Raw genomic sequence first — 16,677 nt, 5'->3', positions numbered from 1 at the left:
AAAGTCTGGTAGACCTGTACTCCGAACCAAGATGGATGTATCAAAAGATTTATATTCCTTGCCAAGACCGCGCAAGGTAATATCCACCAAATCATCATCAGGCATGGGGGCATTTATTGTTGCCAATGCATATGCAAACTTCTTTATTTCTTGCACATAATCATGTATGCTCCTTCTATTCCTCTTCACATTATGTATTTGTTGTCGTCGACTGAGACTTGCGAGCACTAGTGTCTGTATCAAACATCTTGACCAAAGTATCCCATACATCTTTCGGATTCTCAGCATCCTGTATGTGTATGAGCTTAGCATCCGAAATACATATAGACAGATAATGCAGCACTTTGAATGCTCTTTCTGACCATTGCTTATGAGCTATAATCTGCTGCTGTGTAGGTTGTCGAGATAGCTCAGGCTCTGGCTCAGCACCTGTAATGAGATTCCAAAAACCTTTTCCCTTTAAGAAACTTTGATCCTGTACTTCCATGCTTGGAAGTTCTTCCTATCCAGCTTTTCACCAACAATCTGTACTGGATTATCCGACATGTTTGCTCAATGCAAATCTAGCTTCCGCACAATTCCAAATCTGTAAATGAGTCTTCCTCAGCTCAACCACACTCCAATGAGTGTTCCAGATACTCCAAAATAGCCAACAATCTTCAAATTTGATGTAGAAAATCAACCTGTATGCATTTAAAATGAACTGGCTCACGCAGTCCGAGATACCCTCTTTTGATGCGCTTTCCAAGGCTCCAAATTACAATGTAATGGTGCAATCAAGTATGGGAAACTTGCATTGACACCTAAACAACCTCAATGTAGAGTATCAACACCATCTGACATGTGTACATATCAATTTTTGAAAACCCCTTTCTCTGTTTTGGAAAAAACCAGAAAAACCAAAAAAACCAGTAGCAAATTTGCTCTAGATTCTTCAATATTTGTCCAAATTGAGCAACCAGGCATTCATTAGCTTAGCAATAGTGTCCACTAACTCCATGTAAGAGGAATTTGTCCAATTGTATAAGACCAAAGATTAATTGCTCAATTAAAATCACTCTGTTTCTCTGCAACCAGTGGACAGGCTTTTTAATCAGCTCATTCCCAGCTCAATTAGGCATAATTGATCAATCCAACCATGTATTCCTCTTCTCCAATGTATATAGCAACCAATTGCTTAAGCAATTGTGGAATATATCAAGTACACAAGTATTAATTGACCTCCTCGTACCAAAAAAGTGAAAAGAATACTCTGTTTCTCTGTAGATTCTGCGCCGCCTGCTGTAGAGGGCTTTGGGAGTGTTTGTGCTACTAATTGATGATGAAATCAAGTAGCCAACACACCTAGGCAAGTGTGTGACCAATCAATGCTTTGAATTTTGCCAAAAACATGCTCCAAATGCATCAAATTTTGAGTTGCTTTTCTCTGTTTTGTGAGAGCTCAAAAACCAGAAATTTTCATACATTCATATGCATCCAAATTGCTCCAAAATCACAGTAGGGCTTACATAGGAGTTGCCAATACATTCCTCCTTGTCAGATACATGTTTGTTTTGCCAGATTTGCATGTATTTTCACCATACATCAGTGCTTCCAAGCTTTAATGGAAAGCTTTCAAAAACCAGAATTTCTCTTTGCTTTGAGTTGCTCTAATTTGCTTTGTTTTTGCCTGAATCACCTGCAATCCTACCCGGTAGGCCAAGCTCTCAGATCTGATAGTAATCAGTGTGCTCCAAGCTTCACAGCTTCAATGGCAAGCTTCATAGCTTCTCTTCATAGCTTCTTCTCCCTCTTCTTTCACTCACTCATAAACCCTAATAGACAGCACAAGGCTCTGATACCATGTTGAAAAAACGGTAGAGGGAGAGGAGACACACATAGGAGCAAACCCTAATGTATATTGCAAACCTAACCATAGAGGGAAGCCATCTCCCTTCTCACACAATGCATAAAGCCATAATCCATAATACACACCACACCCTATGAGTTGTGTCCACACACATCTAACCCTAGCTAATGTCCACACACTATGACCAGCTGGACACGCGGTCATTTATGTCTCACACATGTTCCTACCTAGCATGCCAGCACATAGCATAGCTGGCTCACACTGACATCGAGCTTGAATCTCAACACTAATCACTTAGCTAATTAGGATTAGTAGATAATTAAGTTTTTTACCTCTTTTACAAAAAGCTTCTATACCCCCAGCTGGTGGAGGGGCTTCCCTCTAGGCTTAACAATAGCCTCCAAGATTTTAGCCACACAGCCACAAGCCCTATGCTCCAGCCCATCAACACAAAACGTCAAACCGCCAAGCAGCTGATTTTTGCTAATTCGCCCAAGCACCTTTTTTCTTAAGGAGATTTGAGATCTTGTCTACACGAAATGAAATGGCTCTAATTCCTCTTGGCCCTAGGGGGTTTCAAGGGTGCTCTACAAACTGGTGAAGACAGTTTTTGATTTCATGAAGTCTATAGTGAGATCCAAGCTCTTCATTAAATCTGCAGGTGACTTTGGTAAAACAGAGATTAAGCGTTCAATGTTTGTCAAATCTTGTGTTTCGTGGCTTAATCCTGACTAATTGCTATTGATGGCCTTGAAAGGATTTAAGCTCATTTGAATTCTAAGGCCCCAGATCTGGACTCCCCGCATACTCTATTTTCTGCACACAAACACACAAAACAGAGGATTATTTTGTTAATCAATGATTAATAAATACTAATCATTATATTTTGGTGCAATTGAGGGTTAAAATTAACCATTGGGTATCTGATACAGATCCCTATAAATTTATATTACAATTCGGAGATGGTTTGATACTCCAACCATTCAATACAGATTTGTTACCCTTGGTTTTATGTAATTTCTGGTGAATTTATGCTGATAAATCTGTTGTAATCATCACCTAAACACCAGATTGAGTTGTAAAAGGGTAGACACTGCCCTTGAGTCTTGAAATTGGATCAAGAGGTACATCATCATGAGTACGGCACACAAGAGATAGCCAAATTTAATCGGGGGAGTAGTTTTACACATGGCATACAAAAACCATGTATTTGCTCATGAGGAAAAATCTATGGGGGCTAGTTGAGGGAAGAGATGAATGCCCAGAGGTGAGAGGAGAAAATGAGTGGAAGAGCAGGAATGAGAAAGCATTAGGACTTATCGCACTCAGTTTAAATGATGAAATCATTCATCACATCACAGGGATACAATGGGCAAAAGATGCATGGGATGAACTCAATAAATTATTTGGCACTCAAGCAAAAAATTCAAAGATAAATCTATTAATGCAATTCTACAAACTGGATATGAAGGAAAGTGAACCTTTAATCACACACTTGAACAAATATAAAAGCATTAAGCAACAACTGGCAGCCATTGGCAAAAAGGTAGAAGATGATGAGGCACTAGCAGTGCTTCTGAAGAGTGTGGACAAAGGTGAATATGAAAACATTGTAGCAACCTTAAAGAATGTACCTGGACTGAAGCTGCATGAGATAGAAGGAGCTCTACTAGAGCAAGAGACCAAGGTCAAAGAGAAGAAATGGTTGGACTCAACAACTGGAGAAGAAAAAGCATTCTTCACCCGAGGAGGATTCTCTCGAGGATGAGGACGAGGAAGAGGCAGAGTAGGAGGAAGGACCTTCACTTGCCACAACTGTGGAAAGCCAGGACACATGGCAAGAGACTCCTACAGCAAACCCAGTGGAGAAGGAACGACATCGGCAAACTTCATGGGAGGCTCCTAAGGAAGTGGAGTCAGATCATCTTTTCTGAGAGAGAGAGAGAGAGAGAGAGAGAGAGAGAGAGAGAGAGAGAGAGAGAGAGAGAACCCCACAACCCAATGTAACCTGCCCCAACAAAGTAAAACCACCTCTGAGCCACCGATGATGTAGGCCATGTGGTAAATGTATGTGTGAGCACTTTAATCAAGGTCACGGGCACTTGTAGTAGCCTTGGACACATAGAGAGAGAGAGTGTCAAGGACTATGAGTTTAGGGACTTGAGGCATTGGTCGTGGACTATCAAGTAAGAGGAAAACTTGGTATAGGGTCCAGGTGTGCTAAGAGTATTCACTTGAGGGGAGGTGTTGAAATATACAAGTGAATAGGGTGTGTGCGGGAACAAGCCCTTAGCAAGAGGCTGTAAAAGAGAATCTGTAAATGTGAGAGAAGCTATGAAAAGGTGAGAAGTATCTACTGGGAGAGAATAAAGGGTAGCATGAGGAGATTTAGGAGATGTGGAGATATTCTGGGAAGAGGTGGAGAGAATCAAGCAAAAGAGGTGGAGTGAATCAAGGAGAAATCAGTGGGATTAGATGCTTGGATGTAAACTCTATAAATTGAGGCATTGGCCTAATGAGAATTTGCCTCTATAAATTGAGGCATTGGCCTAATGAGAATTTGATGGTTTTTTATTATCCATGCCTACATTACTATCAGTTAAATCGTCTGATCTCTTTTCTAATGATGTTGATTCTAGCATTTGATCCACCATAGCTCATCACATTTCTGCAAATTTAACAAGATCTACCTCATGGCAAGAAGGCCATTAGTACTAAGTGGGTTTACAAGTTAAAACGCAAAGCAGATGGTAGCATTGATCACTACAAGGCCAGACGTGTTGCAAAGGGGTATGCCCAGCAAAAGGGCATTGATTATGATGAGAGCTTTACACCCACATCTCGTATGACTACCATTATGTGTCTCATTGCTTTGGCAGCACATCATGGGTGGAATGTACATCAGTTGGACATTAAGACTGCATTCTTGAATGGTGATTTACATGAGGAGGTGTATGTATCGCAGCCTCTGGTTTTGTTGTAAAAGGAGAAGAGTCTAAAGTATGCAAGCTGAAAAAGGCTCTTTATGGCCTTAAGCAGGCTCCTAGAGCATGGTATGAGAAGATTCATGCATACTTGGTTGCAAATGATTTTTTGCAACAGTCCAACAGAGAGTACCCTCTATGTGAAGAGGAGTAAGGACACATTTTTGGTCATCGTTCTATACATTGATGGCATGCTGCTCACACGAGACCCGATATAGATCAGATTTCAACCTTTAAGGCTGATTTGCAATCATCATTTGAGATGTCAAATTTGGGGCCCTTGCATTACTATTTGGGGATTCAATTTATACAGCGCAATGATGGCATTGTTATGCTGCAGTCTAAATATATACAGAAGCTCTTTAAGAGGTTTAATCTTGAAGACTGTAAACCTATGGCTACACCTATGGAGACAGGTACTCGACTTAGTCTCTTCAAGATGCAGGAGACTCTTTTGATGCTAGTTTGTATCAACAGGCTGTTGGATCCCTTCTTTATGTATGCAACACGAGGCCAAATATACAGTATGGGGTCTCACAGTTGAGCAGATTTATGCATAGCCTAGGTACGAACCATTGGTAAGCTGTTAAGCGGGTTTTTTGCTATTTACAGGGTACTCAGTATTTTGGATTGTTTTGTCCAAAGGGGGGTGAGTCAAAGCTGCATGCTTTTAGTGATTCAAATTGGGTTGGATGGGTTTTTCTTTCACCGTGGTGATTCATGTATATCATGGCTCAGCAAGAAGCAGCCTACAATGGCCACTTCCAACTGTGAAGCTAAGTACATGATGGCAGCTTTTACAGCTACAGTTGAGTGTGTGTCAGACGTCTTATGACTGATTTGGATGTTGGACAGTCGTCGCACTACGATTTTCACTAACAGCCAGAACACATTAGCAGTTGCAAGAAACCCAGTGTTTCATGCTCACACTAAGCACATGGAGTTGCATTACCACTATATCAGGGAAAGACTCTCTGCAGTAGAGATCAGCTTGGTCTATGTGCCTACACATGACAACATGGCAGATTTATTCATGAAGGCTCTTCCGTGAAAAGTTCAAAGTTTTTCGTAAAGCTTTGGGCTTACTGCCTTTTCAGGATTGATCGGCCATACCCTGTACATGTTTACATCATCACTCCAGGGGGGATTTGTAGCATTATATGAATGGTAGTGATGTGTGTGAACACACTTAGGACCGTTGGGGCACTTTTTCCCTTACTGGGAGGTTTTTTCCCCCGTGCGTATGTACGCCCTCTTATCTACTCACTTTGGGGTGTGTACTTATCTTATGTATCTGGCATACATTTGTTCATTCTAATCTAGTGAGTTTGTGTGCTCTCAAGCTTCTCTATCTTGTGTGTGTGCATTGTTGCAATCCTAACCCTAATTCCAACAGTCTCTATTGCAGCATGTCAAGGAGAGAGTATCGTAGGGTTATCCAGGAGAGGACTATTAATCCCCATTAATCTCTTTATTTAACACCTCATGAAGTATTAATCTATTTTTAATCCCTCTATGTAGCTTCCAATTGGTATAAGAGCAAGTGGCTAGCCTTAGCTAGAGTTCTATGAGCAAGCAAGGCCATAGTCAATGTTGTGCATGTTAGCTTGGAGAGAGCATTAAATCCAGTGGTTGGATTGTTAGGTGGTGCAATCATATGGAGGTCCACATGGCATCAGTGCTTTGCTCAAGCACACACATGGCAACAATAACATCATGGAAGAGAATGTCACCATCGCTCAAGCACACACATGGCAACAATAACATCATGGAAGAGAATGTCACCATCGCTCTGCTCACCCATTGTCTCCTAACTTGTCTCTTTTTTCAAGAAAGATGGTATGAATCCAAATGCAAGAGATGAAGTGGAAAAGATTAAGACATACTCCAACAATGCAAGGACAACCTCAAGAAGTCTCAAGAGAGAATGAATTGCTATGACGATGCTCACAAAAGACCATTGTCTTTCAAAGAAAGGGCTTTGGTGTTTTTGAAATGAGAATTCCTAAGAGTAGATATATGCATAGCTCACTCAAAGGAAACACATGCATGAAGCTTGCCCATTGTTATTATGGACCATTTAAAGTGTTGAGGAAAGTTGGAGAAGCTGTTGCTTCCTCCTACCACTAGGGTATATGAAATTTTCCATGTATCACATTTGAAGGCTTACATAGGTTCAAATGTGTAAGTGGTGGAAAAGCTACCTCCCATGGATGAGGAGGGCATGATTGAATATGTGCCAGAGATTATAGTGGGCAAGAGGGAAAGAGTGCTTCTCGTGTAATCATTCTCTAGTGGAATACTTGGTGGAATGGAAAGAATGCCCTATCATCTAGTGGAATACTTGGTGAAATGGGAAGGCTTACCCCTTAAGAAGGCTTATAGAATTCCACTTACATGCTAGAAGGATTGGAAGGTCGCCTTTTTCTTGAATGACAAAGCGGGGGCAAGATAGACTTTATCTTTGAAGTATATGAGACCATTTCTCATAAAAAAATGAGGTGATTCTTCACAAGTACCATGTTGTAATTTCTACATCATAAAAGTTGATTCCTCGTCCAACAAATTCTCCTCTTATATGTCCCTAATCCAATCTTTATATGCACTTCCGATATGGAAACCAATGAAAATGCTGACATTCTTCATAATGGATTGGCAACACATTACCTTTCTCCGTTGTATAGGCATCTCCTTTCTTGGATGAGAGTGTAGGTTGTGATAAGAAATATTCTCGATGATCACTTCAAACATAGAATTTTCTCCCATAAAGATCATGATGCCATTTATTAATTGCATGCAAAATGGTATCATTTCTTGATCATACATATGCATCTCCATCTCTTTGTCATTTAGGTTTCAACTCTCAAAAGGAATTACCCCATGATATTGATATGAAATAGCCCCAATATAAGGTTCTACTTAGGGCATTGGAATTTTAACTGGCTTTGAAATAAGCCATGGCACACCTTGCTTGAACTCTGCCATTTCTTGATCTGTTCATAATAGCCACCTTTCTTGAACTCTGCCATTTCTTGATCTATTCATCAAGGAGCTATATCTTTGACCTGATAGACACGCACATTCTCTTTCCTCTCCGTCCCTTTCTCTCTGTTGGTGCTTCTCCACAGCAAATAGGACCGAGGGGTCTTGCAATCTTGCCTTGTGCTGGGTACTGTATGCAGTCGCAGCCGCTCTCCTTGGGGACCACCCGTTCTTTTCCAAAAAAAAGAAGGATGGTACTCTTTGTGCTTGAATCCTTTGAAGTACCAATACCAAATGTACAATTTATGTTACCATCCTTTCCATAGACGGTAGGGTACCTACGAATGGTCACATTTGAAGGAGCATTGCTTGTGGGTCGGATATGTTCAAAATGGCTTCATATGCAAATAGCAGCCCCATACTAATGTGCTTGATTCTTTGCAAGATCATGATGCTTTTTGCAAAAGCCCCTTCCTAATGCTTGCATTCAAGCTCCATAGCTATGGTTTATGTAAGAAATTTTGGGAATAAGGAAGAAGGAGGTAAATCTTTACAAGATCTCAAGGTAAACACTTGCTATATTTTGGGTATAAGCAAGGAGGAGGTAAAACACTTGCTATTCTTTCCCATGGTTAGGAGAAAGCTTCAAAACATGATCAAGAAAACTTCCAAAAGATTCAAACACTCACCATTGGCTAGTATAAGCCTATGGAAACTTATAACACCTCTATGCACAACCCGGCCAATGCCTCCAACAGTCCTTGATTTCACCGCTTGCTTGCTACATTTTTGTTGCCTCCTTGCCTTGATTGAAATAGTGGATAAAGTCTCCCGAGAACCCTACTAATGCTCAAGAACACTCAGAAGGCAAGATTCATTTGAAAGATCTAAGGTTTGGAGAGAAGAATAATGTCAAGAAATTTTTTAAAAATAGGCATATTCAAAATTTCCTTTTTGGGTGAAATTTTTGAGCAAGAAAGAGGATCAAATCTTGTGCTCTTATACTAATGCAAGGGAGGAGATCCCATTAGGGCTTTGAATGGGCAAAAAGTATTGTTCTACAAAGCCAAGGTTCCATGGAAGCTTGAATGAGCTCTCCAAGAAATGTATTAGTGAAATGATTAGAAAATGGATTAGTGTAAGATTAGTCCCAATAGTTCTTATATACTTGTCCCTCCTTTCACACTTATTAAACCATGCCCATCTTCTACAAGAATATAGGCTAATATGTACATAACCATTTCTCATACCCATGGCCCACCATTGTTACAAGGGATTATCGGGAGAAATCACAATTAGTGAAAATGTGTTAGGGATTTTAGTAGTTAGGTTTAAATAACTGTTAGTAGGGACACACTTTATGTTAGGTTTGAATAAGTGTCAACAAGGACACACTTTAGGGTAGAATTAAATAAAGTGCATAGAAACACTCTTAGATGGGTGTTATAGCACTTATTAGTAAGTGAGACCTACTATGACACCTAGCATTGCACATGTCATCTATAGCTTTACACTTGGCTTAGAAACTTTGTATATGGGCCCAAGGCCAAACTTATGTATAAAAAGGACAATCTAGTTTAATAAAATCATGCTTTGTCCACCACTTTGATCAATCTCCATTAATCCCTTTGTTTAACCCCTAATTCTTTCTTTAATCCCTCATTACTCTTGAGTAAGTGTTAATCTATTGTTAATCCCTCTATGTAGCTACTATTAAGCTCTCTCTATCTCTCTCATGGGCATTAATCCTCACAATAAGGCATTCTATTTCCTCTTAGTAAATGAAGGCGTACCATACCACCTTTATTCCCATCCTTTTTCACTAGTTTTTTTTGTAAAAACCTGACATCTAGTGTCCACAAAAAATCTAGATACTACACTAGCATATATTTTTTCAAGTCATCATTATCATCATACGAAACAAAAGTTGGTGGACTTAGAGATACTAAAAATCATATGGAACCAATGAAATAAATAGATACATACATGCTAGCATATGCAATAAGCATGCTCAATGACATGGACCTTTCAAATCTACAATTTCATAAATTTAGAAGTCACCTATACAAAAATATGGCCTACGCAGAAATATTGAAGTGTTAAAAAACACATATTAGACAATGGATACTTCACAACCATATATGACTAGAAGTTTATACAACAAGGCATGCATAACTCTGCATCTCCCTAAAATTGAACCAAGAACTATTTATACCTTTATACCCTACTAGCTCCCATGAGATTCTGTGCGCCTATTCCATCCAAATACATCCTAAAAATGCTACTAGAACCTCCATATTTTAGCCCATTATCTAGAAAAACTACCATGTTCAACATGAAGAGAGGAATTTGATGATGAAAATAGAACTCAAATTGAGGGTACTAGCAGAAAGAATAAGTTCTTAGAATGGAGGTCCCTATTCTATTGTGTTTAAGGGCCTTGATAAAATATGAGTTGGGCCCTTGGAATCTCAAGACCCATAGTTGTACACATCTCTCTCCCAAGGTCGGGGCTGGTTCAACTAGTGAATCCACCTACACCTACTTTGTTCGATATGTGTGCCTATACAAGGATGTTACAGTAACGCATGTGCCACAACTTTCATTATCATGCCAAGTTTCCAATCGCAAACAAGCAACTATGTGAAAGAAAGCACAATTTAATAGATCATGCATATTGCTTTCTATGGTCTCACTGTGGCAAAGCTAGGTCTCACTGCACAGCAAGGGCAGTAAAGCTGGGTCTCAATATAAAGGGTTGCACCAATGCTGGGTCTCCGCCAACACAGTTGGCGGCAAAGCTAGGGCTCACTGTATAGCATGGGCAGCACGGACAGTTTTGAGTGGTTTCACTTGATTATATGATATAATTAAGATATGAAGAAACAATTTCACCTGTGCGAGGGTCTTTCGGACAATGATGGGTTGTAGGAGAAAAGAGCCGGAAGTTGATCACCAGATTTTCTTCCACTTGCAGGGCGGTACCCCATGGCGGAAGTACATTCCTCCACAGTGGTTTATGTCATGGATCTCTTATCTCCCTCTTTTGTTTTATCTTTTGGCACTTTGATAATGTTTGTATGAGATTTTGTGGTAATATAATCAGCCCTGTTTTACCTTTTCTTTTATCAAGGAGAAAAGAGCCATCAACATGAAAGCATTGTGATAAATCCATAAGAGAGGAACTCCAAACAATTATCAGACAAAGTGTCAAGATTAACCATCCTTCAGATGGTAAGGACTACATACAAATATAAAGCATCCCTTGGGTAAAAGATCTATGCATTATGTTCCAATGTGTTACCAAAAAATAAAAATAAAAAACATCAAATCATACATTGGATCAAGATCTATGCATATTATGGTCCAAGGTCTTGCACAAAAAACAGTCACATGTCCTTTAGAATGAATGAGAAGTACCCTCCTTCAAATAGTGCTGTATCCAAAAAAACGCCTATTATATCCCGCAAATTGAGGCTACTCTAGGCTTACTCACTCCTCACATAAAAATAAGGCCAAAAACTACCAAAACAACAAAAAAGCATCTTTAGCATAACGCTTCTCATTGGCCAGGAAGAGCATCTTGAGATGCTCTAAAATGTTGTTGGAGTACAAGCTCTGCTTCGTCAACTTTGGAAGCCAAAGCGTCTTCAGATTCCAGTAAAAGAAGCAGCTCATTATTGTCCATCTCCAACAACATCCCTGTGATTTTTCCTGCGAGGTTTAACTGCAAGAGGATCCACACCAGAAGAAGAAGTTCACCTTAACCATCTAATCACCCATGCTGCCAAATAGTTTATGCTTGAAACCAACAGTACAGTTAGATCCTAATATAGACACAAAAAGTTTCACCTTCCGCTTTTGAACAAGTGGATATAAGCGCTCTCCCAGCATTTGCTTTTGCTGCTGAGGAGAGGCATTTGCAAGTACACTACTCCATTCAGTCAGGTCAGATTGCCCACTTGTCGATACAGGACCAACCGAACCACTTGGGGCTGTCTGCTGCTGCGTCATATTCATTGCATGTTCTCGTCCCCAGCCTGCATACCTTGAAGGCTGCCGCGCACGCTGATGCACAACAAGAAAAACAAGTCAGTATACCCGAAGGGTGCCCAAAAGATTGATCCAGTCTAAAAAGGATTAGCCCTTTTCACTACGTTTCTAGAAACATCCTTGTAGATTACTTGTGCTTGTGATTGCTGTTGCTGTAATGACAGCACCATAGGTACAGGGCCAACTTGTGGAGGCCCATTGGCCCGATTCCTTAGTTGCCTTTGATGGCGTGGTGCACCAGGACCCTACCAAAAATAAAGACATGATAGTTTGAGCGAACGTCAAAAATTATCATTGGTGGCACGAACAAAGAGGCAGCCATGAAAAGAACATACCATTGATAGAGCAGGCATCGGTGGAAAACCTGGTCTTGCGGAAGGTGGCACAGCTGCTTGCCTCCATCCAGGCCTCATACCAACTGGATACATAATGCCTTGTCTTTGAGGAATAGGAGGGATTAACCCAGGAGGAGCTGCAAAATACATGGGTGGTAAAGGAGCTGGGACCATAGCCCCAGGCGGCCCAGCCAGCCCCACCATTTGTTGGGCATAATGCTGTTCTAGCTGTGCGCGACGAGTTTCCTTGCGCTGTGCTATGGCAACATAAATTGGTTTGCCATACATCATGCATCCTGGACACATTTCGTTTTTAGCTAACAGCTATATGTCAACACTGACAACAATCAACTTGACTGTGACACTCTACCAGGAAGGTGATGAGTTCCGCTGCTTACCATATGACTCCTCCACCGCTTTTGCAGCCACTTCAGGTGATGAAAAGCACACAAAGCCAAAACCCTTGCTGATCCCTCTCTCGTTCCTCATAACCTTTGCAGATACAATTGTTCCATAAGATGAAAAATGATCCCGAAGATTCTCATCATCAACAGTGTCATTAAGGTTTTTTACATAAACATTTGATCCCTGCAAAAAAACAATGAACAACATAATTAATCTGAGCAATGTTCTATGAGGATCCCTGCAGCTGCCAAGCATATTAATCTAGACCTGAAATTTTTGTATCCATTCAAGTCGCTTCTCTTCATACTCCCTCCGTAATAACTGTTCGCGTTCTGCTTTCTTTTGAGCTCGGCCTACAAAGAGGAATTTTGAACCTACAAAGTAACCATCAAAGATACATAAATAAAATATCAGCCCTTCAATCATCTAAAAAACAGTAGCCTTGACCTACAAAAACACTTGACAAATAGAGCCTAACCTTAGTACTTACTACTTACCCAACTGGGCTCCATTCATAGCTTCAACTGCTTTCTTTGCATCATCTGGACTTTCAAAATTTATAAATCCAAAGCCCCTTGGATTTTCGCTTTCATCCTTCATGACGATAAGATTCGTAATATTTCCAAATTCAGAAAACTTATCTTCAAGTATTCTCTCAGTGATGTCATGGTCTAGGTTTTTCACATAGAGATTTGTGAATTTGAGCTCAGCACCCGGCAATATTCTCTCACTTCGTTTCACAAACTTCCCAACAAACCTGCAAACAAAGCCACCATTACTATTGCTGATCCCGAGTCTAAAAACAGATCCAGACCCCAAGTGATGTGATTGCTAAGAAAAAAACATGGACCTTGACATGCATCTAATGTGTCAAAGGTCATTTGGACTCTTAAGTTATGAGGATAGTTGAACTCTTATGAGAATTGCCTTTACATCAAGATTTTTTTTTTTTTTGATACAACAAGCTTACACATTTCTAGATGCCCATTAAATATGCGAGATAAAAGTATGGATTCCATTTGGATAGGCCATGTTGCCAGCCTGAAGCCTTTCTGTCCTGTAATTCAGTCTTATCTATGAGCAGCTTTCAAAAGACCAAGAATAAGGAAACATGCAGTTCTAACAGCAAGTAAACCCAAACCAAACTATGGGTTCAACAAGAGAAGGGCCATATGCATACACTTTTTTGTCTTTGATTGTTGTCTCATGTACTTTCTCGATAGCGAGAATCGCTGCCTCTTCAGTCTCAAAATTCACAAAACCATATCCACGACTTTTACCATCCTGCAATGCAACTTTGCATGAAAGAATCCTGCCGTAAGGACTGAATATATCATGTAATTCTTTGTTATCTATAGATTCGTGAAGGTTCTGCACACACAGGTCATCACATTAGAAGCTACCTCTATGAACATGAAAAAGGGCAACATAACAAATGCGAAAATTTCCTAAATGCTGCTTATCCCAACCTTGATGAAAAGGTTCCCTACACCACTGTTACGAGCACTCGGATCACGATGTGACCACATAATTCGAATAGGCTTCCCATTCATTTGTGTATAGTTCAGAGACTCCAACGATCGAAGAGCTGAAAAAACACAATCATGCACAGTTCATGATTGAGATTTAGATCAACATTGCAGTTTTCGTAACACAGTTAGACAACAGACAGGCCATGACAGATTACAAAAGGAACACCAGCCACCAACAGTGCATTCCTGCTATTAAAAACAGAAAGTTCACAATTCTTTGTCATCAGGCAAGTTATTACATCCCCCCTTCTCTATCAACAAGGGCTCCAAAGATTCTATGAATGTGCATGACAAGCAAAGCTCAGACTGAAAGAGAGACTATCCAAGGGAAATGAGAATAAGCAATTGCATAAAGAAGAAAGGGAGAACTCAAAAGAAAGAAAGAAAACTTGGCCAAGACATGATAGTGAACAAAAAGTATGGCCAAACAAGTGAACCCTCACTGGAAAGTGCACCGTTGACAAGAACATATGCTCAGGCCGATAAGGCGGACCCTTTCCAGAAACCTCATGGCCAGGAATCACAGAGAACGTTAGCTCAGGCTGTAAGGAGGCAGCAGACCCCATAGACAGAAATGAAGATGACATTCAGTCATACTCAAAAGGCAGTGATTTCCATAGCCATGAGGTAACTAAAAGGCACCTGAAAGAAAAGGCCCTCACCAGAAAATTCATAGCCAGGGACTAACAGTGGGCCCAAGCTCAAGCTAAAAGGGAGGACCATCGCCACAAATTCCATGGCCTGCTTACGATAGTGTGCATAGGCTTTGGCTGAAAGGAAGGACCTTTGCCAGAAACACCAGACAGCAGATGACAGTGACCGTGACCTCAGCAAAGGAAGAACCTAGCCAACTCTGTATTCAGGACATGCACTGGGCATAAAGGTCCCTTACCAACAAAAACAACATAGCCAGGAAACGGCAGAATGCTCACATGGAAGACGTAAAATGGATTTAAAAATGGGGTCAAAGGACAGACAGACCCTTGCAAAAGGCCCAATATCCAGGAAAGACACAGTATTCACACGGAAGAAGCCAAAAAAAGCAAGATGTTGTCTGATAATTGAAGAAGAGTAGATACATACCATCCTCAGAAGTGGTGAAATTTACATAAGCATATCCAAGGGATCGACGGTTGATAGAATCACGGCAGACCCGAATGGACGCAACGGAGCCAACCTGTGAAAAAAGATCATAGAGCTGGGCCTCCGTAACATCTGGTTTCAAGTCGCCAACATAAAGGGAAGCTGCCGCAGCAGCAACAGAGGGCACAACAGCCATAGCCATCTTTCTTCAAGCTTTTCTGATAAACACCAACTCAACAGCCGCTTTGCAAGTATTTCCTTTGCAGTTTGCTAGCTACTGAGACCTTAACTCGCAAAGGCCCCCCTCCAAGGTCTTCCTTCGCTGTTCTTCTTCAAGCTCTCCAAGGACTTCCTTCTGCGATTTTCAGCTTCTAGGTTTTCTGAGAAGCCTTTCTGCTCGCTCGTTGAAGAAGCAGTACCCGCGAACAAACTCTGCGTTCCACAAAATTGCCGGTTCAAGCCTCTCTCTCTCTCTCTCTCTCTCTCTCTCTCTCTCTCACTCACACGCACGCACGCACGCACAGAGAAATGTCTTAGCCTACCCTTGCAGAATCTGTCTGAGAAAACGCAACCGCGTCTCGCTCTGATAAACGCTGAAATATGGCCGCCATATCCAGCCTTCTTATATGGAGCCCAGCCTGTCCCCATTCACAAAAATGCCGCTAAAAGGCCTTCCCAAGAAGCATCCCCACTCTTCATTTTCCTCCGCGCGAAGGACCCGCACAGAAACGCAGCTCCGACAGAATGCGCTAATCCTGCTCTAAAACAGCGTGCTTACCATAAATGCTACACTAAATTCGACTTTTACTCACGATAACTTTGTTTGATAGTCCCCAACTAAAAAATATATAGGCTCATCCACTCCACTAGCTAATCAGGCAAAAAGGATCCCTAAGCCGGGGTTCACATGCTTTCAGCCAAAAACATTCACGTGGCCTTGGAAGTGCGGTCATTCACCCCGCATTATACCCACAACCGACCAAGCTCACATGCTTTCGGACAAAAAACATACATATGGCTTAAGCCTTATACCACTTTTTAAACAAACTAGTGGGCTGACTCGTGTTTCGCACATATATAATTCTCAACTTCATACCTCTCCTCGAACCTCCGAATTGCCTCTCAAACCTCCAAAATTTTTCCACATGGCAGCTTCGTGAACCTCTTCCTTTATATAATATATATATAGAGAAGTGGCCACTTGTACATCAGCAAACAATGGCAAGGGTTCAAATATTATTCACAATGAGTTTTACCCCACGTTATGCCTTGTAAGATCGAAGAGCGTTTTTTTATATTAGCTTCTCCCCCACCTAATCTGCAATACAACATTACTTCCATCTTGAGGCACATGAACCTTACCTAAGGCTCTTTACACATTTGAGTGCTACCCATACCGCTAAAACTTCTTTACACACTAGAATGTTACTAGTAAAGTTGGCTTCATTCCAAAT

At 40.9% G+C, this 16,677-nt stretch overlaps 1 protein-coding gene across 2 annotated transcripts; it reads right to left on the bottom strand.

The window, feature by feature from the left end:
• Positions 1-11,140: 11,140 nt before the first annotated feature.
• LOC147637031 (uncharacterized) lies at positions 11,141-16,224 on the bottom strand. 2 transcript variants are annotated; one of them, XM_086800646.1, is made up of 11 exons: positions 15,766-16,224; positions 15,224-15,655; positions 14,078-14,196; positions 13,789-13,979; positions 13,106-13,365; positions 12,876-12,982; positions 12,602-12,791; positions 12,204-12,499; positions 12,000-12,113; positions 11,668-11,883; positions 11,141-11,542 (listed from the first exon to the last, which is right to left on the bottom strand). In XM_086800646.1, exons 2-11 carry the CDS (start codon positions 15,423-15,425, stop codon positions 11,378-11,380), a joined length of 1,860 nt encoding a protein of 619 aa, XP_086656772.1. In that variant the 5' UTR covers positions 15,426-15,655; positions 15,766-16,224; the 3' UTR covers positions 11,141-11,377. The 2 variants fall into 2 exon arrangements, with proteins under 2 accessions (XP_086656772.1, XP_086656773.1); XM_086800647.1 differs by having other exon boundaries at positions 13,789-13,892; positions 15,766-16,162.
• Between the last annotated feature and the right edge of the window lie 453 nt (positions 16,225-16,677).

Source organism: Cibotium barometz, chromosome 7 (assembly GCF_041138505.1).
Source record: "Cibotium barometz isolate CiBa-2024 chromosome 7, ASM4113850v1, whole genome shotgun sequence".
Taxonomy (NCBI): Eukaryota; Viridiplantae; Streptophyta; class Polypodiopsida; order Cyatheales; family Cibotiaceae; genus Cibotium; species Cibotium barometz.
Note: the sequence above shows the minus strand (reverse complement) of the source record. Positions and strands in the feature narration are given on the sequence as shown.